The sequence below is a fragment of the Lactuca sativa genome, chromosome 7 (genome assembly GCF_002870075.4).
Source record: "Lactuca sativa cultivar Salinas chromosome 7, Lsat_Salinas_v11, whole genome shotgun sequence".
NCBI lineage: Eukaryota > Viridiplantae > Streptophyta > Magnoliopsida > Asterales > Asteraceae > Lactuca > Lactuca sativa.
In genome coordinates, this window is record NC_056629.2 from 59,340,613 (window position 1) to 59,364,660 (window position 24,048).

Here is a 24,048-nt window from a genome sequence, read left to right on the forward strand (position 1 = left end):
GGGTAACCATTCCCGGACAAAGTAACGTCAGATCATCAAATCTTGAGGTATAAGCAGCTATGTCGGAACCCTTCATCTTAAGGTTCCAAAGTTCGTGTTCTAGCTTTTGAAGTTCGCCCCGAGGGCAATATTCTGCGAGAAGAAGCTCTCTCATAGCTTCCCAACCCATAGCATTCGCTACAGGTAAAGTTAAGGATTTGAATCGGCTGCTCCACCAAGTCAGGGCTTTGTCTAGGAAGGTGCAGGCAACAAACTTGACTCTATCAGACTCCGAACAGCCACATATTTCAAAGATTGATTCAATTCTCTCGAACCATCGGGTTAAGGCAATGACACCCCCTGTGCCATCGAAGAATGTCGGTTTTGCGTTCATGAAGTCTTTATAGGAACCCCCTTTTGGTGTCCCTGGCTATCATCTGAGTTTTGGGTTCCACCTCCTGAACCCCTAGAGTTCAGTTGAGGTAAGAGAGCTGATATGGTAGCAGAAATGGTTGCCTGAAGTGTTTCCAAATCGATTTGAATAGGAGGTGGTGGCGGGGGAGGATTGATGTTGTTTCTTGTGTTGGGTCTCTTTCTTGGAGGCATCTTGATCTAAAAAGATCAGGAAAGAGAGGATCATAAGTCCTCTGAATTGAATCAAGAGATATGGGACAGGAGATATCTCATCAAAGCAAATATAGCATCATACTAAGCGATAAAGAAGAAAGGAGTTATCAAGATAGAACATTTTATCGCTAGAGGAATAATCAAGGAATAACGCGTATACGAGGATTTCTACAAAGGATCGGCTCGAGAAATACTCCCATAGTATTTCATGGTTCACTGCAGCGACGATTTGTTGTTTGGAATATTGGGTAAGTTTTAGGTATGCCGCATACCACAGTCACTCCCAAGCACATGTTGGCCGTGTCTCGAATGAATATAGTTGGCCAGGCTATATTGACCCTAGACACTACTACATAACTGCCCAGGTTTAACCGCAGCGTACAACACCCATTTACTTATGTTTTGTTCTACTTGTAGTTACGGATTTCGACGGCTCGGCATACTTAAATACTTTTGAAAATACTTATATTTTGTAGATACTTTTAATTCAGAGCACTTAGGCCCCTTAATGTTTATAGTTTTATACCATGTAAGGTTTGGTATACTCTGTTCACTATAAACAAGGGCTCTGATACCAATCTGTCACACCCCGAAAACCAAAGGCGGAAACGTTCCCGGGGTTGACTCCATGGTGTGTATCAAATCCAATGTACATAGTAATCATAGTAAACAACCATTACATTACATATATCTGAAAGTTTACATTTGGTTCAAAAGTAAATTATACAAAAGTTATACATATATCATATGAACAAAAAGAGATGAATCTTCGGAACACTCCATATTCACCAAAAGATATCGTCGGGTACCTGTCTAACTTGGACCTGAGAATACAAGCAGTTTGAAAATCAGCATAAAGCTGCTGAGTTCATAAGCGGTTTTGTTTTATGAAAAATGTATCGGTTTCCTTTAGTTTTCCGAAATGGTTTGTTATCCATGAAAATCTCATATTTTCTTATGTAAAGTTAGTTTAGTTATCTTTCGTTACAGTTCTGTTACACGTTATAAGTTAACCCCTGGAAAATCCCATATTTTCCTACATGCAAGATTGATTAAATAACACAGAGTATAGTTTAATATACAAAACTATAATTTAGACGAACTGTAATTAGAAAGTATTTTGAAAACCTTGGGACTAACATCCCGAACCAGTTATAAGATAGTTTGATAAAGACCATGGGATCACTATCCCGAAACTAGATATAAGATAGATTGATAAAATCATGGGATTATCATCCCGTATATGAGTTAGTTTCAAAACCATGGGATTACCATCCCAAACAAGATATAGACACAAGACCATGGGATTACCATCCCGAACGAGATATAGACACAAGATCATGGGATTATCATCCAGAACGAGATATAGACACAAGATCATGGGATTATCATCCCGAACGAGATATAGACATAAAACCATGGGATTATCATCCCGAACAAGATATAGATTCTGAACAAATTTCTAGCTGTGAATAAGTTTATATTAATACGTATTGTGAGTCGGGTAACCATACTGATACGACAACGAGACCTCCTTGACATTAGTCAGACGTTGGACGATATATACAGAATTTGTCACCCCAGGCGTGCCCGCCTAACTGTAGCTAGCAGTTAAGGTGTGGGATTGTCAGTCCCGAATAGATCTATTCACAAATTCCTCGCTCTCCCTCCAGGAGACTCTGGTTACACTTCCGGAGAGGATTTACTTGATCATCCATAAAGGGTAGTGACTATCTCACAAGCTAGTATTAAACTATTCACAGAATTCTCATACGATACCAAACATACAAAGATTGTGAAACATAATACAGTGTAAATAGATACATACTATGAAATTATCTGGCAATACATTCAAATGATACGGAGATAAACTGAATCAGACATAGTTTATCTAATAACTTTATACAGACATCAGTACATGGTATAAAGAGAAATATAGAACCCCAAATTATTCCCATAATAATTTGATTAGTTTGGTTATTTTCTTAACTAAAATCCATTTAGTTGTAATTGATAGATCATTCCTTATGCTCAGCATAATACATAAGGAGTAAAAGTGTTTAATAGTTTGCCAGATATTATTTGAAATACACCAATGTTATAATTCGAAAACAGTTATAGTTTGCTTGTATTCCCCCCCTGAAAACATTGAAAAACACGGAAAAAGGCGTAGGGGTATGAACTCACCGGACGAGAAATGTGTCGATTTGGACGCTAAGAGTTGATCCGGGGCTTGTAAATACACGAGGTTCCTAATTATAATGCAAAGATACATATTTGTATCTAATTAGGACTTAGTTTATTTATATGTTAGGGACACTTGCTTCAAGTCGCGAAAACACTCCGATACAAGTGTTTGGAGGGACCCGGGTGGCGTTTAAGGACGTGAAATGACACTAGGGACTTGGGACTTGAGTTTACTCCCCATGAGTAAACTAATATAAGAGTTTTTGGTCTAAAACACCCATTCCCCATGAGTTTACGGCCGTAAACTCATGGTGGGGTGGTTTATGGTGCAAAATAACTTCAAACACTTTAAGGGAATTTTTCTAGGTTGCTTTAAAGGCTTGAAATGGATTTTAAACATCAAATGGGCCTAGCATGGCTTCATGGCCGTAAACTCCTTAATCCTCATGAAAATTGTGTTAAATGTTGCTAAAACAAATCACATGTGATTGGTAGAATTATTCCAAGGCCTTACATGAGTTTTTATGGGACATTTGAGGGGTTTTTGGAGTTTACGGCCCATGAGACCCCCCTCATGGCCGTAAACTCTTCTATAGGGTGATACAAGATGTTTTAAGGCTAAAAACTTGCATGGAAGGGCTTCTAAAATTCATCTAAAGGCTTTAGGGGTGTTTAGTTAGCATTCTAACACCGTGAATCAAGGAGTTTACGGCCCGAGCACAAGTCTTGGCCATAAACTCATAGAAATCCCTCAAATAATGTGTTTAAGTTCCTTAAACTATTTTTGGTTGGTCCTATGATTTATTCCAAGGCTTTTGGTGGTGTTGGATGGCTTTCTAACACCTTAAAATTGAGTTTATGCCATGATTTAAGGAGTTTACGGCCCAAGCACATGCCTTGGCCGTAAACTCACATAATTCCCCAAAAAATCATGTTTCAAGTGTCCAAATGCTAAAACCAATATTCTATAATTCATATCTAAGCCTTATTTGTGTTTTGGAAGGGTTTAAGGTCAAGAAAACCCCAATAATATGAGTTTACGGCCCAAGATTGTGCCTTGGCCGTAAACTCCTTCAAAGCCTTCAAAATTCATGTTTTAAATGTTCTATGTCCATATCATGAAGTCCTTTAGCCATATCTAGAGTCCAATTGAGTTTAGGAAGGAGTTTAAGGGCTTAAAACCCTTCAAATTGGTGTTTACGGCCTAGGTAGCTTCCTGGGCCGTAAACTCTTATATTGTGTCCCATTTCATGTTTAAATCTCGAATTTGGAAGCCAAATATGCTATAGATTAAGGCTAGGAAGGTACCTTAGGGATTTGAGGCCTTAAAATTGAGTTTTAGACCCTTAAACTTGGGATTTAGGAGAGAGGTTAGAGAGAGAGTGGAGAGAGAAGGAAAAAGCTTCAAATGAAAGGTTTAACATGTTTATATAGTTCCTAAAACTTGGACACGGTGGAATTCTACCCGATACTGGCCTTAAACGAGGCTTTTGGTCGCACCCGATTAAGTTTCCGTCACCCGACGGGGACGTTCCTAAAACTTATGAAATAAATGTTTTGGGCTAAATTCATGAGTTCCTAAATGATTTGGACCCTCATTGAATGATAATAAACATATAATTTTAGTTAACTAAACCCAAAAATGATATCGGGACATTTCGATCTACGACGAGTTATACGGGTAGAATGGGTTTTCGGCGATGAACAACTTCGGGTTGTTACAAATATCGATATAGGTATCATATAGCACAGAGCAAGCAACATTCGAGCAGTAAATCCATCAGGTAATAAGGAATCCAAAAGATCATGTCATCCTAACATGCAATCCTGGAAGATCATTAGCCTGTACATTAGCATACATTCCAACAGTTCACATAACACGCATAAAAAGGCATCTCTCCTAAGCAGACATTCTAACATGCAACCCGAAGCATATCCTTAGCCTAACTTCTAACTTGCAATTCATACTATAACATCAATAACATATCAAACATGTATGAATATTTTGGGAATCACTTACTTGAGCTCTGACTGATTTCATGCATCACATCCTTTTTCTTTTATAAAACATTTTTAGAAAAACATTTTGTAAAAGGATTTTCTCAATCCTCAGTTTGAGTTCAATTGCATCACGTGCAAACCCAAATCCCTCAAACCAAGGCTCTGATACCAACTTGTAACGTCCCCAAAAGACAGAGTAAAATTTTCATTTTTAAAACAGAGAAAACCATACCATTAAATCATGAAGAGTAACATTAAGTTATTTTGATAACATTAAATCAGAGTAATAAATTCATAAGTTTGGAACATATCAAAATCATAATAGAAGATGAGATGAAATCACAACGCGCTCTTCTCATATCACCAAAGAGACCTGCAACATTTAAACTTAAAACTGTAACCACAAAACTTAGTAAGTTTCCCAAAATACGACATACCAAAATGGGCCCGCTCAACAATCTCACCCAACATGCATATAAACGGGCATCACCCAATACATAAACAGGCCTCTTCCAACGGGTCTCACCCGACGGACCTCACCCACATAACATCCATGCAAGAGTCACAAAGACAAAAGCACATAATGACACTTAGTTTCATATGGTATAGTAAGAAGACTCACCTCACAGGTAAAGCAGACAGTCACCACAACTTATAGGAAAAGACAAGTTTGGTTTTGATAAGCAGTGGCGATACCATATGGATACCATTAAGGGTGAGCGAGGTGCGGTTCGGTGCGGTTATTGGCCAAAATCTCACCACTAACTGCAAATGAGGTTAATCCATTTTTGAAACCGCTTGGTGTGGTTATTTTTGCGGTGCGGTTAGGCGATTATTTTTTCAGTGTGTTTTTTTTTTTTTTTTTTTTTTGTGTTTCGGTTATTAACCGCATGGATTTGGTGTGGTTATTTTGTGTGGTTTGTAACCGCAGTTTAGAGTTCAAACATATTACTTGTACTAATAAAAAAACAATAAGGTATAAGACAATTAACTTAAATCACAACAACTAATATCTTAAAATCGTGAAATCACTAGTAATTAACAATAAATATCTTACAATTGTCAAATTTCACCGTTTTCCATAGTTAAGCTGTAACGTCCTCATAAATCATGAATAAAATTTTCGTTTGTAACCGTCAAATATTCATATCATCCATAAAAAGGATGTCAGTTTGAAAATAGTTATTAGAGTACAATCCCAAAATCATAAATATGTAAAACATGGGTGGATTCACTGCAATCAGACCGGGCCCTTTCTCTTCAAGCTGGAAATACCTGAAACATAAACTTAAACCGTAAACACAAAGCTTAGTGAGTTTCCCTAAAATACCACATACTATACATACAATGGGCCTCACCCAGTATTGGGCCCCGCCTAGTACAAATTTGTCCATAGCATGTGATGGGCCCCACCCAACACACTCATCAGGCCTCGCATGGCATCAGGCCCCGCCCGGTAAACATACAATACATGCAAGAGTCACACAGGCAACTAGCATTCTAATAACAATAATCAATGAGACGACATTGGTGCCTTAGACTCGCCAACATTGTGAGAAAACTCACCTCAGTCAAATGATGAACAGTCACACACGCAGGCTGCTGTTACAATGGTTCCTTAAATAAACACGTTTAAACTAACCTGAAAAAATAATCAGGGTAATAATCCTTAATAAATGGCCCAAATTATCATCTATCATGCTAAAACTAAAAGACCATTTTACCCTTCTCTTTAGTGACCCATCTAACCAATGACCCAAGCCCCTAAAGATCCAAAACCCAAGGCCCGCAAATGGCCCAAAAGGCCCTTTGGTGAGTAGGTCATGCATACCACCATTACGCTACACATACATACCTTAACATCAAGGGGAAAGAACGGGTTTCGAACATGTTACACTAAGTGTATGCATATGTATCCCTCGTGTACTCCTCTGATGGCTAAGATTCACTTTAACCACTTAATGCCTTAATTCCAAATCACAGATCTTGCTCTTGGGAAACGTCTTAAATGATAAAGTCATCAACTTGATGCCTTTGCATGGCTCAAAGAGGCCCAACACCCATTTTTAACATTCTAACTCCATAATATGAACATCGACTCTTGCATGGTTGAGTTAAAGACATCAAGATGCCATTTTTATGCATTAGGGACCTCAAAAACATCAAGATCTACTATCCTAAGCTTCTGAAGTAGCTTATACTCACATGAATCAACCTAATGGACCAAAATATGCCAAAAACCCTAAACTAACTAGATCTAAGAGACGAATCAACAAAGTTGAGACTTTATACCTCCGAGAGAATGGTCAAAGTGAGCAAGGTCTGAATCTACAAGCTTCAAATCAACAAGTGCTTCTCTAAACGGTTCTTCTTTCTTCAAGATGTACGAAAAACACACCAAAACTCACATAATGCTTAATACTCTCTAAAAAAAGGCTAGGATTTTGTGGGAAATGCTTTGGGACGAAGGAGGTTGATGATGGAAAAGGTCTTGAGTTTATAAGATGCTTAAATAGGGTCCAAACCCTAAATTTTAGGGTTTGCCCCTGGCTCGAGTACGCCTTGTGTACTCTAGGTACACCCAGCGTACTAGGGGGAAAACCTCGTGCCCAAGATTCAACAAGGTACGCCCCCGTGTAATAGGCTATTATGCAAAATAAATAAACACTTAGAATTTTAAGGAATCTACTTGGGAAGTGGGAATTACATAAACATAACAAAAAACCAACAATTTTGTCTTCTAGAATTTTATCTTTCTTTCATCAATGAAACTTGTTTTATTTTTAACATTTAATATATTAATAATTAATAAAAAAAAATTGTATATAATATATGTGGTGCGGTGCGGTTTTTGAAAACTAATAACCGTATCGCACCGCATATTTGTGGTTTTTGAAAAATCAGAAAACTTCACCATCAGTTTTTATTGCGGTTGCGGTTTATGAAGTTTTACAGTTAATTTTGACCGCGGTACGGTTTTTACTCACCCCTACCATTTCCTCTTCGTGTTACCATGATAGATTTGACTTAGGTGAGTTAGTCAAGCCGATGCTCCTATTCTATTCTATCTTTTCTCCGGTACAATGTGTTTAAAACTTTGTATTAAAAGAATTTAGGTTGGGAGGATGAATTTTTATTGTTGCGATTAAAAAGGTTTAAAATATTTAAAAAAAAATGATGTGACATTTAAATAGTACGTTGGTCGGAACGGATGAAAGAGATACTCGTTCCACCAGTTTCTCTCCACCTATTTGATTTGATAGTTATCAAATAGTAATCACAATTTACAATATGCTTTTATGAATGGTTTATTAAGATAGCAACACCATTTTTATGATAGTAACAACACCATTTATAATTTTATATTATCATGTTTCTTTTTATAGATGGTGACGTCTTCCTACATTATAAGACTAAGACGATATTTTAATATGGAAAAATCAAATATTTTTTTATTATTTAGTTTATATTAATCTTTCTATTCATATAAAATCATTTCATGTGTAATCTATTAATTTTTTTTTCTTAATTTCTTCTTTGATTTTGATATTTGGCTTGGTCTAATGTATAAAAAAAATTAAAAAAAAAAAAAAAAGATATTTGATTTCTCATTAATATGTCATTTACACAAATTAAACCCACATGAGTTTTTCATGGATAAAACTGTGTCATATCTCGTGGATACACTCTTCAAAAAAATGAGAATAATCAATGTCAAAATTATAAGTTTTTCATCTTTTATATAGATAACAAGTATATGTATTCATAATATAAGTTACTTCTTTTACACTTTAATAGTAAAAGATTGAATATTTTTCTGTAATTTTAATTTTATGAGACTTTTTTAAGAATCATCCACACTTACTATAAATTTTTTTGATAAATAATTATTTAAGATAGTGTTTTTAAGACATTTATCTATAAACCTTGTTATTATTGGTATTTTCGACATGGTTATTTATTATAGGTCATTTCGTTGCTCAATTCATATGACTTGCTTACTAAACATTAGATATTTTACATATATAAGTTTACTCTGAAAAAAAAAAATAATAAACCATAACATCTGAGTTGTTCACGTTAACTCACCCTAAGACCCATGGTAAACTAACGATGTTGTTGGGTATGCTAGGGTTATGAAAAAAAAATAGACATCATTGTGTATGATAAAAGCGATTATATACGAATCAACTTTATTTTATGTAGTAGCGATTTATCTATTTCTGTATATATTTTATACTTTCAAAAATATTTAATACGGCTAATTGATGTGCCTTTGATTGTCCTCTCTTTTCCCTCTCGACCTCAAGTTTTTATTTAGTATGAATCATCATATTTTAAATTTATTTTTGTTGGTTGGCTTCTTAAATGTAAATATATATTAATGGGCTAATTAAATGGGTTGGGCCACATGGGCCTACTTACAAACTGACCAGTTTGGAGTCTTGCAATGAAGCATTAAATGGTTTGCTACAACTAAATATATTGAGGGCTAAACTTTCGAAGTATGAATAATGTACAACTTTCACTACAAGAGGTACAAACTAAATGAACATGAATACTTTACGTTTGATAAATTTCTCTGGAAATGAAGTTTGAGATTTTATTTTAGCCATTGGTTTGAAATATGTGCTTGATTCATCTCATGTTTGCTATGCCATTTTCATGAAAATCTTGTGGCACAACTTTAATGATAAAAACTATGTGGTACAAATGTGAAAAATGATGCAGAATAAGACACGCCACTCGTGTTTTTCGCAGGGACTTGTTTCATTTTATTATGAAACGAACTCATATAAGGACAACAAAAACTACGACTGATGTTTACAAGACGTTGTCTTGTGTCCATTTCAATGCGTGTAATGAAATACAACTTTGATGGACAGCTTTTACCAGGCATTATTTCATTTTGTTTAGAATATGCATATATATATATATATATATATATATATATATATATATATATATATATATATATATATATATATATATATATATATATATATATATATATATATATATATATATATATATATATATACACACAAACTATAGTCTCTTATTTAATTTTCATTTTTATTAATTTCTCTAAGATATACTTTAAGCTTTATTTTTGTGTGCCTCCTTTATGCATAATTGTTTGGATCAAAACTTTATTTTAATACTTGTTTGATCTAGGTATAATTGTTATGCTATATGTATGTGATCGTGAACATTTCTAAATCATATTGTATATACGAATTGAAAATAACTTACTCTGCATATTAAAACACATTAAAGTTATGTTTTTAGTCGTTTACATAATTTTTTTTGTAGTTTTTGTTTTGAATAATTGCAAACGAGTTCTAAGCACCTTAAAGTTATGTTTTTTGTCGCTTACATAATTTTTTTTATAGTTTTTGTTTTTAATGCAAACGAGGTATCGGCCGCAACACGCGGGTTACTTAAATACTAGTTCTAATACAATATAAAAATGTTAAACACGATATATAAGAACGATATATAAGATACGAGTGAGTTTTAACATTCTAATATAGAATATTATAATGTTAAATACGATATATAAGATATGAATACAAAATATTAGAATATTATAATATTAAACACGATATATAAAATACCAATGAGTTTTAATGGTCTAATGATAATATTAAAATGTTAAACACGATAAATACAAGTGTGAGTTTTAGCATTTAATTTAAACACGATAAATACAAAATATTAGAATGCTAAACCTAATGTTTTGCAACTTACCTTAGTGAATAGTGATGGTCCTATGCGAATGCAGCGTGGGACAATCAATTATACAGTTTCTTATTTATATTTTAGCATCCCAGTTTTTCTTTTTACCGTTTGCATCCCTGTATTGTGGTTTTAAGGAACAATTGGTCCCTCAATTTATGAATTTTATTAAATGGGCCGAAAAATACAGGCTTTAACTCCTCATGGACCCATTCTTCTTTTTGCTCAGATTCAAGTACATTAGCCCATATGCTTTGTCAAAATTGTCTTTCTATTAAACTATGAGTCTATGACGCTTCATTTGATGTATTTATTAATTGAATTAATTGAATGTTTGGTCAGTTGTCTTCTAACATTCATTTAAACAATATTTCTAATCATGATAGCAGCTTGTATCTTCTCCATTCACGTTGACTTGTATCTTCTTCATTCACGTTGACTTGTTAATGATACTAGTAGCAAGAAGTTGTAACACAAGTTTTGCAAGAATCACACCATAATATTCTATCCCAAAGAAATTTCAGCCGACTGTTAACTTAGGTATTCAGTGGCCTACTCGCATATGAGAACCGACTCATTTAGAAACTGAACTCCCTAGACCAAGACTAACAATTAGAGGACACTCCGCAGTATAGTTGCATTATTCGAACATGAAATTGTTGTTTTGCCAGAACTCTAAAGATATCATCCTAAAATCATTTGAATTGAGGGACAGTTATAGCATGGCTGACCTTAAGGATGTGCAATAGGTGTGTTCACCAGTTTATTCAGGGGATTTGATTTTTTTTTACGTAAACTTATTTTTTTGTTGCAAATCCGTCGTCAATTTGTTGGAATCAGTTGGCTTCTAGCACGGTTGTGTCAATAATTACCTTTGCTAATTAGTTGTAAATGAACAATTTTTCGTATTTTTTATACTAGCGATTAATACCATTAGCGACAGTCTATTAGGTGTCGAATCTTATTGAATTTTTCTTATGAAAACAAAAATTATATTTAGAAATCTATATTTACTCTTTATCTTTGTACAGGGCCTTGAAAGTTAATGAACCGGCCACAAAAAGGGTCCATGTGGTTGTATATTTGTTGCACTATCAATCCAACCTTTTTACTAACCATATAGTCCTTTTGTTTGTCATTTGTTACAGAGAAGGTCCTTGGTCCAAGTGAATGATCATAATACCATCTTTGATTTCTTTTTTTATTTTTTGAAATAGTTTGTAATAAAAAAAAAAAAAAAAAAAAAAAAAAAAGTCTCTCTATCTCAGGGGCAACCAAAACAATCACCCTTGTAAAGCACAACCCTCATAGTCTCAAGCAATTTTTAAAATCCGAGTCGACTCGGTAGGTCGAACTGTTTGGATTGAAACCCAGTGTAAAGAGCTACTCAACCATGAGCGGGTGGATTTGCTTCGGATTGAACAGGTCGGGTTTAATAAAAACCCAATTAAATTGTTGACCCGGAATCCATAAAGGTTTGTAAAAAAAATTGGACAACCCACAAAGGCTTTGGGCTTCAAAATCCAAATTTAGCCCACAAAGGTTTTGAGATTGCATCTCTTAGCGACACGAATTAATATTTATTTCCCATGATTTGAGAAGGGAAAAAAAGTGTACACAATTCTAATTACTAGCTTAAAAGGAGTTTCATGGAAAATTTATTAACTTTAAATCCTCAAGGGTGAAAACTGCCAATAAAACTTTACTTTTTATAATTTTCAATTTCACCCCTTTTAGATTATGATTGTTTACTTTCTTCCCCCTTTTCCTCCACAAACAGACTAAGCTCACCTGAAATCCTCAAAAATGGCTCTAACCGTAAAAACCATTATCCAATTCCCAATTTTCGCTCCACCACCGTCTAACCACCACCACAACCACCGTCCGGCCACCGAAATCCGCTTCTCGCGGTGGAACAACGCCAACGCACAGAAATTCATCCGCCATGACCTTACTCAGAAAGAAACGGAAGACCAACTACGTTTCCACAAACGCTTCGAGTCCGCCGGAAGAATTGCCAATCTCCAACCCACCAACACCACGCCGCCGCCATTCAAGTCTACCGGGACGCCATCAGCACCTTCCCGCCCTTCAATTCCAGGTAAAAAGTCAAAATACTCAAAACCCCCTCAAAACCCTAAACCCTCATCTCATCCAGCATTCCAGCGAATTGTACGGCTTAGAAAAATTCCTAATCAAATCGAAGATGAAACCGGTATAAAAGTCGGTGACAACGGACTCTCATACATAATTCCTGAAGCCCCTTTTGAGTTTCAGTATAGTTATACAGAAACCCCCAAAGTTAAACCCATAAAACTCCGAGAGCCACCAATAGCACCATTTGGTCCGGGAACCATGCCGCGGCCGTGGACCGGGAAAAAGCCGCTGCCACCGGGCAAGAAGAAGATTGAATTTGATTCCTTTACTTTGCCTCCACCTCATAAGAAGGGGGTTAAGCCAGTTCAAGCTCCAGGTCCGTTTTTACCCGGGTCGGGTCCTAAGTATGTACAATCAAGAGAAGAGGTGTTGGGGGAGCCATTGTCTAAGGAGGAAATTGATGCTCTTATTAAAGGATGTTTAAAATCAGATAGACAATTGAATATGGGTATGTTTATGCTTTTCATTGGTTAATGATTTTGTTACATGATCGATCAATTGGCAAGAATACTTGTCTTTTCATCTACTAATGGAGTTTTAATATTTTAGGTAGAGATGGTTTGACACACAATATGTTGGACAATATTCATGCTCATTGGAAACGAAAGAGGGTTTGCAAAATCAAATGCAAAGGTGTATGCACAGTTGACATGGACAATGTACGCCAACAACTAGAGGTTGGTTACACTATTCTTTTTTTTTTTCTCTTTTTTTTTTTTCTAAAACATTCATCATGTAACAGGAAAAAACAGGAGGGAAAATAATATATAGCAAAGGAGGAGTTATATATCTTTTCAGGGGTAGAAATTATAATTACAAAACTCGCCCTATTTTTCCTCTTATGTTATGGAAACCCATTACCCCTGTCTACCCTCGGTTAATCCAACGGGTTCCAGAGGGACTAACACTTGAAGAAGCAAATGAAATGCGCAAAAAAGGACGCGAATTAACCCCAATATGCAAGCTTGGTAAGCCCATGTATTTGCAATTTCTTTTTTTTATAGACTTTATTGTGTTTTGTATATCAAGGAAATTGATTATAAATCGTTTTTTTTTTGTGTGTTTTAGGGAAAAATGGGGTTTATTGTGACCTTGTTAGAAATGTTAGAGAGGCATTTGAAGCATGTGATATTGTAAGAATAAATTGTGAAGGAATGAATGGGAGTGATTATCGAAGGATTGGTGCAAAATTAAAGGTATGTGAGAAATTGATGTTTTTGTTTGTTGTTGAGTGTAAGGGTAAAATGGTCATTTACAAATTTGCCCTCATTTGGTAATATATCATTTTCAACATTTCAGGATCTTGTCCCGTGTGTCTTGATTTCATTCGAGCATGAACACATCCTCATGTGGAGAGGGCGATCTTGGAAATCAATGTTCACACAAGAAAACGAGCCCCATGAAGTAAACAATTCCAATTCCAATGCCCATTCCAATTCCGATTCCGATTCCGATCTTAAAGATTCCATTGTACCATCTCTAGAATCATCACCCGAAAGCGTAACAAAAGAAGATTGCGATAAAACCGAAATCATAATTTCTACACCCGAGAACATCGAAGACGAGACAAAATCATCATCTACTATATCTGAAAATAACAATCAAGAATGTTTAGAGGGAGTGGTATCACTCTTAAAGCAGGCAGTACAAGAGGGAATTGCAACCGTTCTTGATGATTCCTGTTTGGATGCCGATGCGGTTTATGCAAAGGCAGTTGCGTTTGCGGAATCCGCGATTCCGGGGCCGGCTTTTAGACACCATCGGGTTAAGAAGACAGGAATTGAGACAACGGAAAGCAATGGGGAAGAGGTCGGAATAGTGGTTTCCGAGGTTAAAGAAGGTGAGAAAGGTAAGAAAACTAATTCTAGGACTAGAAAGAAGGATTTGAAGGAGAATTATTTAGACGTGGTCCCACAAGCTACACTTAGAGTGGATGAATTGGCTAAGCTTCTAGGTTAAATTATGTGCTCTTATTGCATTGGGTATATATATGTTCAAGATTCTTGTATTTTTTTTTTGTTTCTTTTCATTGGTATTTTAATATAGTTATCCAACCATAACATTATTTATTACAAGTTTGAGTAATCTAAGTGATTGCTACACAAGCCCGGCCCTCACATTTCGAGGCCTTGTGCAAAAACTAAAATGAGGCCCCATAAAATTTTTTTGTAAATATTATTAACTACATTTGCTACCACTAATTCAAAACATAAAATTACTAAAAAAAACATCTCATAAATTCACCACCACAAAATAATGTCTTCATCACTCATTAGTAATCAAATAAAACTGTAACACTGTTATAAACAACTTTTCAAAAAAAAAAAAAAAAAAAAACAACGCGTTATTATTTTCTAAACATTGACCTTCTAGCATTTTTAGAAGAAAATTCATTATGAGACTTTCATAATCAATATTCTCAAGAAACTCGTTCTCAATCGAAATCAATGCCAAAGCGTTTAATCTCTCTCGAGACATGGTCGAGCATAAATAAGATTTTAAAAGCTTTAGTTTTGAAAAGCTTCTTTCCGCTAATGCAATTGTAATAGGAACAGTCAATAATATTTTGTATGCTAGACAAGAAACTAGATAAGTGCTCATCATTTTTAGGAAATTTAGTATTCCGTTAGCTATATTGTGTTCAACCGGTAAATGTTTTTGTAACAACTCCAGTTCGTTGAATAAATCATCAACATCAATGTTTTAGATATGCCCATTTTGCAGCCTCTTTTCTAGATTTTTGCAACATGACTTTAAGTCGCTAGTATTCATTGACTTCAACTTTTCTGCTGTGAATAAGAAACCAAAAATGTCTTCATATTGTTTGTATTGTTCAAACCTTCGCTCCAATGAACCAATAGCTTGATCAACTGTGTACACAAAATAATCCTAAATGACTCTTGAGGTGAAAGTTCTGTACCGGCTCTGATGACCCAATGTCATTCTCATCAAAATGTCTTTTTTTAACAACTTTTCTTTTATTATTTTTCTCAACAAACATTGGATCAATTTCCGAATAAGAAGCTATAGCTCTCGCACAATCTAAATCCTTCTCAAACCCATTCTCTCGATAGTCTTTAAAAAAATCAATAAGTGCTCCCACACTATTCATTGCCTTATCAATACGCATAGTCTCAGACTAAAGTTGTTTGCACAGGTTATTTACTTTAGCCAATATATGATATCATATAACCATACCTGTTATAAAATCAAATCTTCCAAGTTCATACTCTGCTAGGCAAGTAGCTTCACTTATGATCTTTATGTCTGTCTCTTCTTCAACAAGTTTATGCAGAGCATTTACTATTTCAGGAGCTTGAGTAACTATTGCTTTCACACTTTCAATCCTACTTTCCCACCTTGTAGTTGACAATGATTTTAAAGTGAGACTTTGTTTCGGTAATATGTCTTTTAAAATTTTCCACCTTTTTGTCGAATCAGCAAACAATGTATAAATACGTTGAACAACTCCAAAAAACTTTGATGCTTTTTCACAAGAGTTTGCCATATCTGACCATGTCAAGTTAAGAGAATGTGAAGCACACGGGGTGTAAAATGTTCTAGGATTAATATCCAAAAGTTTTCTTTGTACACCTTTATGTTTTCCCTTCATGTTGGATCCATTGTGATAACTTTGCCCTCTGATATTATCGATGTCAAGATCAAGATCTTGTAGTAAGCTTTCCAATGAGTCAAATAACCCCTGCTCTGTGGTGTCACAAACAATTAAAAATTACAAAAAATATTCTTCAACCTTTATAGGAGTGGAAGATACATCAACACACCTCAATATCAGTGTCATTTGTTCTTGTTTGCTAATATCTGGAGTACAATCCAATATTACTGCATAGTACTTAGCTTCCTTAACTCTTTTCACAATTGTATCTTTAATTTCAGAAGCGAGCAAAAAAATTAACTCGTTTTGTATCTTGTGACTCAAATAATGATAATGAATATCATTATTTTGTATCCTTCGAATATGCTCAGCCAATACTAAATCCCACTCTTCGATCATTTCAACTAAAGCCGTAAAGTTGCCATTATTTTCATCATACAACTTCTCATTACTTCCACGAAATGCCAAGCCTTGTTTGGATAAAAATTTCACTAATGCAATCAACCTTCTTAATACCTTCCTTCAATGTTTAGTCTTTTTCTTGATTTCGTATTGAAAAGTTTTATCAATAACTTTGTTAGTTTCTAGCCTTGCACGTAAGTCAAACCAAAGAGACATATTATGGATATGTTCCGCACTACTTTCATGCATCTTCAAAGTACGGGAAAGATGCCCCCAATCGTTTATCCCCTCATGTGCTAGATTACTTGCTTGTGGTTTCTTCTTAAACAACATACAAGAGAAACAAAATACTTTATCAAGATCCTTATAGTAAACAAGCCAATCTCTATGATGCTTCTCCCCGTTTGGTGTAACATCTGTGTTTATGGGCTTGTCATTAATGTTGATATAATAGTCTAAGTTAACCTTTGTAACCCGTTTTAAAATAATAGAAGTGTATTATTTGAGTGTTATGTGTTTTGTGCTTAATTGTGTGTCTTAATTTAATTAAGAATAAAAATAAGCGTCAAAATGAAATATTAGATAAAGCCGATATTTATGGATAATGTTGTAGTAGTTGAAACTAGGTTTCCGAATATATAAAGAATGTCGAAATTCGAGTTATAACGAAGAAATTATGACCTGTCGAAGTTTCGCGACAGAACCGACAACGCTGAATGACGTAAAAAGTGAAATTTACGTCAGAGCGATATTCAGCCTTAGCGATCTAAAAGCAAGTCGTAGAGTTCGTTAAGCCGAGAGCGTGCATAAAAAGAATGCCCAAATCTGACTTCGTATGAGGAAATTATGATTTTTCTAAGTTTCAGCTAAGCAGTATGCAGCCCGAAACTCGAATTCGAGATCGAGTGATTGTTGGTCGAAACAATCTAAACGAGAATCGAGGATCTCGTTGATAGTAGTGCATTGGTGAAAAGACAGACGAAAACGAACGTCAGATGAAGAAGTTATGATTTTATAACGGAGTTTTCCTGTCCCGGCCTACTAAAAATAAATAATAAAAATAAAGTCAAAATTAGCCGACAGAGTCTCAACGAAAGTTGTAAAGCGTAGTCTCACCTACGTGTGGATATAAAGAACGTCAAAAGCGGAGCTCGTATGCGAAAGTTATGAATTTTTGAAGATCGTGGCACGCATACCAAAGCTTATCCGAAGGAGTCGTTGATCCTATCCGAACTACGTCCAACGTAGAGCTGTACGCCCAGCGTACACCGAAGCGTGACCCGCCTCGCACTCGAGTGCTCCGATGACGCATGCAGTGACGAATTCGGAGTACGCCCCACGTACCGGAGCATTACGCCCAACGTAATGCGAGGCTTCAGCCTCTATAAAAGGCATGCGAGGGCAGCCGATTCTTTTGCCCAAATTCTCTCCTCTCTCTCTCTCTCCCGTTTTGCATCATTTTGTGTGCAACTTATATTCAGAAGCCCTGATATTATTCCCGAGCCCCGAAGCAATTCCCGAAGCCCCGAAGATCCCGAGAAGTGAAATTCCCGAGCCGAAGCTCTGCCCGCGAGGAGCCCGGTTTTTGTGAAGATCTTCCAGATCTACCGAAGAATACTACTTCTACAAGTCGTAATGCTGTCCGATCATCTTCTGATCAAGTGAGTGTGTAGTTACTTTCTTTTAACGCATAATTACGAAGTATTTTATACGAAATACGTGTTATGTGTATATTTAGTTGTTATATGTGTGAATGTATATTCATTCTCTTCTATCTCATAGATATGATTTATTCTCTATGAAATACGTGCTATGGGTATATGTCTCATCTGTTGTTTGGAATATGTATTGAATGAGAATGTTATACTGGTTTTAAACTATGTATAAAAAATATATATTTTTATCTACTAATATGTTGGGTAGAACATGGGTAGATAGTTGATATGTGATAAACAGATGAGAGGCCTCGATGTTGTTGTTGTTGATCTAGTTATTCAGCGGAGTATGGATAACGACCACAGACTCTTTCTAGACAGTCCCGTGGAACGCTAGCAGGCTCATAACCTCTAGGTGTTGTGAACGATGTGTTCACCGGTGTACTCTATCCCCCTCATGGTTGCCTTTAGGACATCTACTGTTGAGGAAACCCCTTTGCAGTAATGTCCGTCCCGATGAAAATCCTAGATTAGGTCCCTTGAGATAGATGTTGTTTTAGGGACGTAAAGTGAGGAAAACGGGAATGAGTAATCGAGTTATTGTTGGTTGGTAAAAGTAAATATAATTATTTATTGGGGTTGAAAACCCTATATGCTCACCGGGCTCCCAAGCCTGACCCACTCAGTTTTATTTGTATTACAGGTAGTGACGCGAGGGCATAAGATGGATGAATCATCAAGTTATTTCGTTTATTAAACCATTTGTTATATGTAACTGTTGTATGGTTTATCTTTTGTTGTTTATGCTTTTGTTTCTGTATCGGAACATGACATCCCGAGTTTTGATCATATAATGAAAATACATTTCTTTATGAAATGCTTTGGTAAATATTATTTTATCATACTTTGTTTTTGGGAACAAATTCCGCAACTCTTTTAAATCAAAAGAATTTACTCTGAAATTATTTTAAAAGCATAAATGAAACCGGTTTTTTCTGGCCGTGATTTTGGGGATGTCACAGTTGGTATCAGAGCATTAGTTTAAGTGAACTAGGAATTTGTAGGATTTCTAGACTTAAACTTAGAATGCTAAGTGGAGATTGTGAGATGTGTGTCTGATATATTATAGACACGAGCACTAGTTTATCTTAGGAAAGTTGCCTAAAATGTTTTTATGTGCTAAAAGTTATATGTTGCCATATATGATATTATTTGTTCGGATCTATGGTCTGTTGCCGACCGGATCTGGAAACCTTATGTGTGTAGGATTCTAAGCGTACGTCTACGATATTAGAACTAGCATGTAAACGTTTCGGAGTGATAAGGATGATTTAATTATCTATCATGGATGAGGATCTAACTTTACCTTATTCAGTGTGTAGATCAAAAAATGGTGAGAACGAGGAGTGGAGTCGGAAATGCTGATGAAAACAGGAATCAACCACCAGTGATTAAGCAAATACCTGTCATAGCAGTAGCACCTGAGCCGATAAGAATTACTGGTGTACAAATGATGATTCAAACGATGTTGGATCGTCAGGTGGAAGAAACAAGACGTCTGCTTAGGAAGAATCGTGAAGAACCGTTAATTCAAGTGGAAGAGCCCGAGGAGAATGGAGGGCAGTCTGAAGGAGAAAACTTTAGTGGGATCATTGGTCAAGATGACCCACCGGTGGTTAGACACAACAACCAATATGGAGGAAATGATGGGCGTGGGTGTAAGTACAGGGATTTCATGGCATCCAAACCACCATGTCTATTGATGTGTGTAAAACGAGCTAGTTTTAATCCTACTTTTAGTTAATAAATTAAGCACACAAAGGCAGTGAACCTGTCTTTTAGTGGTATAGTTGGGTAAGTAGGGTGTCGAACTCAGGGAACGGAAATTAATCTAATAACTAATTTTAACTAAACAAGTAATAAAAGTAAAGGGTTTTTTCTCTAGTTTTACAAGACTAGAAACTTAAACATAGCACTTAAAACAATTAACTAACTAAGCAATTAAAGCAAATGACGAATTCACCAAATTTATTAAAGGGTTTTTGTTTAGGTTCAACTAATTCACTCCTATGGTTATTTAAATGATAGATTAATTATTATTGGTTACCAACTATAGTAGTTAGGTTCATGTTCATTACTCCTAACCCTTAGACAATTAATCAATTCAAGCAGTGGCCAATTGTTTAAACTAATTAATTCCCTAGTTCAATTGTTTGGATTAAATAAGATTTGTAATTGGTTAATTAAGTTGGTGTTCCAATTAACCTCTTGTTTGTTGGTTTCTCAAACAAGCTCACACATTAATTTACCCATTCTCTAATTAATCTTAATTTCATATTCATTACTCTTAAGCATATGATAAAGTGTTCACATAACATATGAGGTTAATAATTAAGAGATGTTCATGCAGCTTAATTACCTTCCAATTAACAGAAAATAGATGTCATTAATGCATAAGGTTCTTTAACAAACTTAATTTAATAAAATCACCAAATAACAATCAATCAAAAAGTATATTCTAAACCATAGGAGTAAATTAGTCTTCCCCAACAGAAACAAAACGAATTTAGTTCATAGTCATGATAAAAACAAACTCAAAAGCAGATTTAACTAAGCTAAACATACTTAATTCCTAAAGCTAAGTGGAATGATTAATCTAATTGCCTTGATTCTTCAAAGGATTGAAGATTAGGGTTCCTTAGATCCTCCAAGGGTTCTTTTTCGCAGGTTCAGCTCTCAAAATCGCCAAAAGTCCTCTCCAATCAGATAATAGTTTGGTATTTATAATTATCACAAAACAGGGTGTACTCGGCGAGTAGCAGACCCAACTCGCCGAGTAGATGGTAGTTATCCGTCTCATACCAGGAGTCTTGACTTATCTTCTGGAATATTCTAATGGACTCGCCGAGTAGGCTCGTGAACTCGCCGAGTAGGAAGGCTTTTGTCCCTCATTCTTCATTCTTTGGTCTCTAATTGCTTCCCCTTGTTCTCTTTCACTCCCAAGCATGTCTTTTGGACTGAAAACAAAATTTAAACATTATTAAGTACCTTTTGTCCACATTATACACATAATTAGTTAAAAATGAATAAAAATGTATGCTAAATAATTAACTAATTATGCACATATCATCTATCCGGAAGCCCGACGCCTGTGCAAGTTATGGACTGGATCTCCGAAATGGAGACAATGTTTGAAAGTTGCGAATGCAGCAACAGGCAGAAGACCGCTCTTGCGATCCCTCTGCTAAAATCTGGCGTGTTGAGTTGGTGGAAGTTGTTAGCTGAATCTATGTCCAAGGGAGAAGCGAGCAAAATGTCTTGGGAAGACTTTGTGGTGCAACTCAATTTGCAATACTACTCCGAGCAGGACCTTCTGGAAATCAATAATGAGTTTCAGCATTTGAAGAAGGGGAAATTTAGCGTTATTGAATACGCTGCTAGTTTCACAGAAAAGATGAAGCTTATCCCATATTTAGTACCAACAGAACTCTCTAAGGTCAACAAGTTTGCCCTCGGACTACCAACGGACTATGGTCCAATGGTTAAGCAAGCAACCACATTGAAAGCCTCCATCTGGGTTGCTAGAAATGTTGAGACCCAGATCAGGGAGAAAGGTTTGGAGAGGTTAGAGGTTGGTGAAAAGAGGAAAATCGATGGACCCTTGGGGTCCAGCAAAAAGGGTAAATTCTCGAAGTCTAGTTCGAGAGGAGGTGGAGGAGGCGAAGCGAAATGGTGTGACAAATGTAAGAAGAAGCATCATGGGAAATGTGAAGTGGTGGCCACATGTTTTAAATGTGGAAAGCTAGGGCATTATGCCAACGAATGCACTCTCACCAAGAAAGTCTGCTATGGTTGTGGTGAGGAGGGGCACATCTCGAGAGATTGTCCGAAAAAGAAGGAGGCAACAAAGCCCAACATTCCGCCAAAGCCGAAGGCGAGAGCCTTTCAGATGACATTGGAAGCTGCGAGGGATGAAGCTGATGTCGCTTCAGGTACTTTTCTCGTAAACGAATTTCCTGCCCAAATTTTCTTTGATTCTGGAGCCAATTCTTCCTTTATATCACATGAATTTGGTAGAAAACTAGCTTTGCCTGTTGTTAGACTAGATGATGCTTTATTAGTCGAAGTTTCTAGTGGCAAGTTTGTGCCTGTTAGCCATCGCATGAAGAACATCCTCATTGATCTGAATGGGAATAAGTTCCACGAAGAATTATTGCCTATCGAACTTAATGGTTTTGACATTGTGCTTGGAATGGATTGGCTTAGCACCAATGATGCTGAGATATTGTGCAAAAAGAAGATAGTTAAAGTAAACCCTCCTGGGAAGGAATCGTTCGTGGTGTATGGGGACAAACGCAGAGTAAGTTCTGGGATCATTTCTCTAATGAAAGCCAGAAAGTGTTTGGCCAAAGGATATACATCATATTTGGCATTTGTGATCGATGCTAAGAAGGAGAAAAAGGAGATGCGGAGCATTCCTGTCGTGTGTGATTATCCGGAAGTATTTCCTGAAGATCTTCCCGGATTACCGCCTGATAGACAAGTGGAGTTTAGAATAGACTTGTTACCAGGGACGGCGCCAATAGCAAAAGCACCTTACCGATTAGCACCGACGGAGATGAACGAGCTGATGATGCAACTTCAGGAGTTATTGGACAAAGGTTTCATTAGACCTAGTTCATCACCCTGGGGAGCTCCGGTGTTATTCGTGAAGAAGAAAGATGGAAGTATGAGAATGTGCATCGATTACAGAGAGCTGAACAAGACAACAATAAAGAATAGATATTCGTTGCCGAGGATTGATGACTTGTTCGATCAACTACAAGGTTCAAGTTATTTTTCAAAGATCGACCTAAGGTCAGGATATCATCAGCTAAAAGTAAGAGAGCAGGATATAGAGAAGACTGCATTTAGAAGACGATATGGACACTACGAGTTTTTAGTCATGTCATTTGGACTAACCAATGCTCCAGCAACATTCATGGATTTAATGAACAAGGTTTGTAATCCGTTCCTTGGTAAATCTGTGATATTGTTCATAGATGACATTCTGATTTACTCAAAAAGCCAAAAGGATCATGGTAGACACTTACGAGAAGTGTTGGAAGTCTTGAAGAAGGAGAAGTTGTATGCTAAGTTCTCCAAATGTGATATTTGGATTCGAGAAGTCCAATTCTTGGGTCATGTGGTCAACCAAGAAGGGATAATGGTTGATCCAACAAAGATCGAAGCTGTGATGAAGTGGGAGCAACCAAAAAGTCCCACGGAGATCCGAAGCTTTTTGGGATTAGCCGGATATTACCGAAGGTTTATCCAGGGCTTTTCTTTGATCGCTAGTCCATTAACAGCTTTGACCCACAAAGGAGCCGTTTATGCTTGGAATGATAAGCACAGAGAAGCTTTCGAGTTGCTAAAGAAGAAGCAATGTGAGGCACCGATTCTATCTCTAACCGATGGAGTTGAAGACTTCGTTGTTTATAGCGATGTGTCTAGGGTTGGATTGGGTTGTGTTTTGACTCAAAGAGATAAGGTGATCGTGTATGCATCTCGACAGCTAAAAGAGCATGAAAAGAACTACATGACTCACGATCTGGAGTTGGAAGCGGTAGTTTCCGCTCTAAAAATATGGAGGCATTACCTCTATGGAACAAAGTGCAAACTGTGAGATACACCCTACGTGCT

The 24,048-nt window shown here is 36.3% G+C and overlaps 1 protein-coding gene across 1 annotated transcript; it reads left to right on the plus strand.

Annotated features, from left to right (window-relative positions):
- Positions 1-12,308: 12,308 nt before the first annotated feature.
- LOC111883802 (CRS2-associated factor 1, chloroplastic) lies at positions 12,309-14,772 on the plus strand. The gene is made up of 5 exons (XM_023880124.3): positions 12,309-13,141; positions 13,243-13,370; positions 13,436-13,661; positions 13,762-13,889; positions 13,993-14,772. Exons 1-5 carry the CDS (start codon positions 12,343-12,345, stop codon positions 14,650-14,652), a joined length of 1,941 nt encoding a protein of 646 aa, XP_023735892.1. The 5' UTR covers positions 12,309-12,342; the 3' UTR covers positions 14,653-14,772.
- The last annotated feature ends 9,276 nt before the right edge of the window (positions 14,773-24,048 follow it).

Coding starts and splice junctions, on each gene's coding strand:
- LOC111883802 (XM_023880124.3), top strand. CDS start 12,343: ATGGCTCTAACCGTAAAAACCATTATCCAATTCCCAATTTTCGCTCCA. Junction 13,142..13,242: donor AGATAGACAATTGAATATGG/GTATGTTTATGC, acceptor TTAATATTTTAG/GTAGAGATGGTTTGACACAC. Junction 13,371..13,435: donor ATGTACGCCAACAACTAGAG/GTTGGTTACACT, acceptor ATCATGTAACAG/GAAAAAACAGGAGGGAAAAT.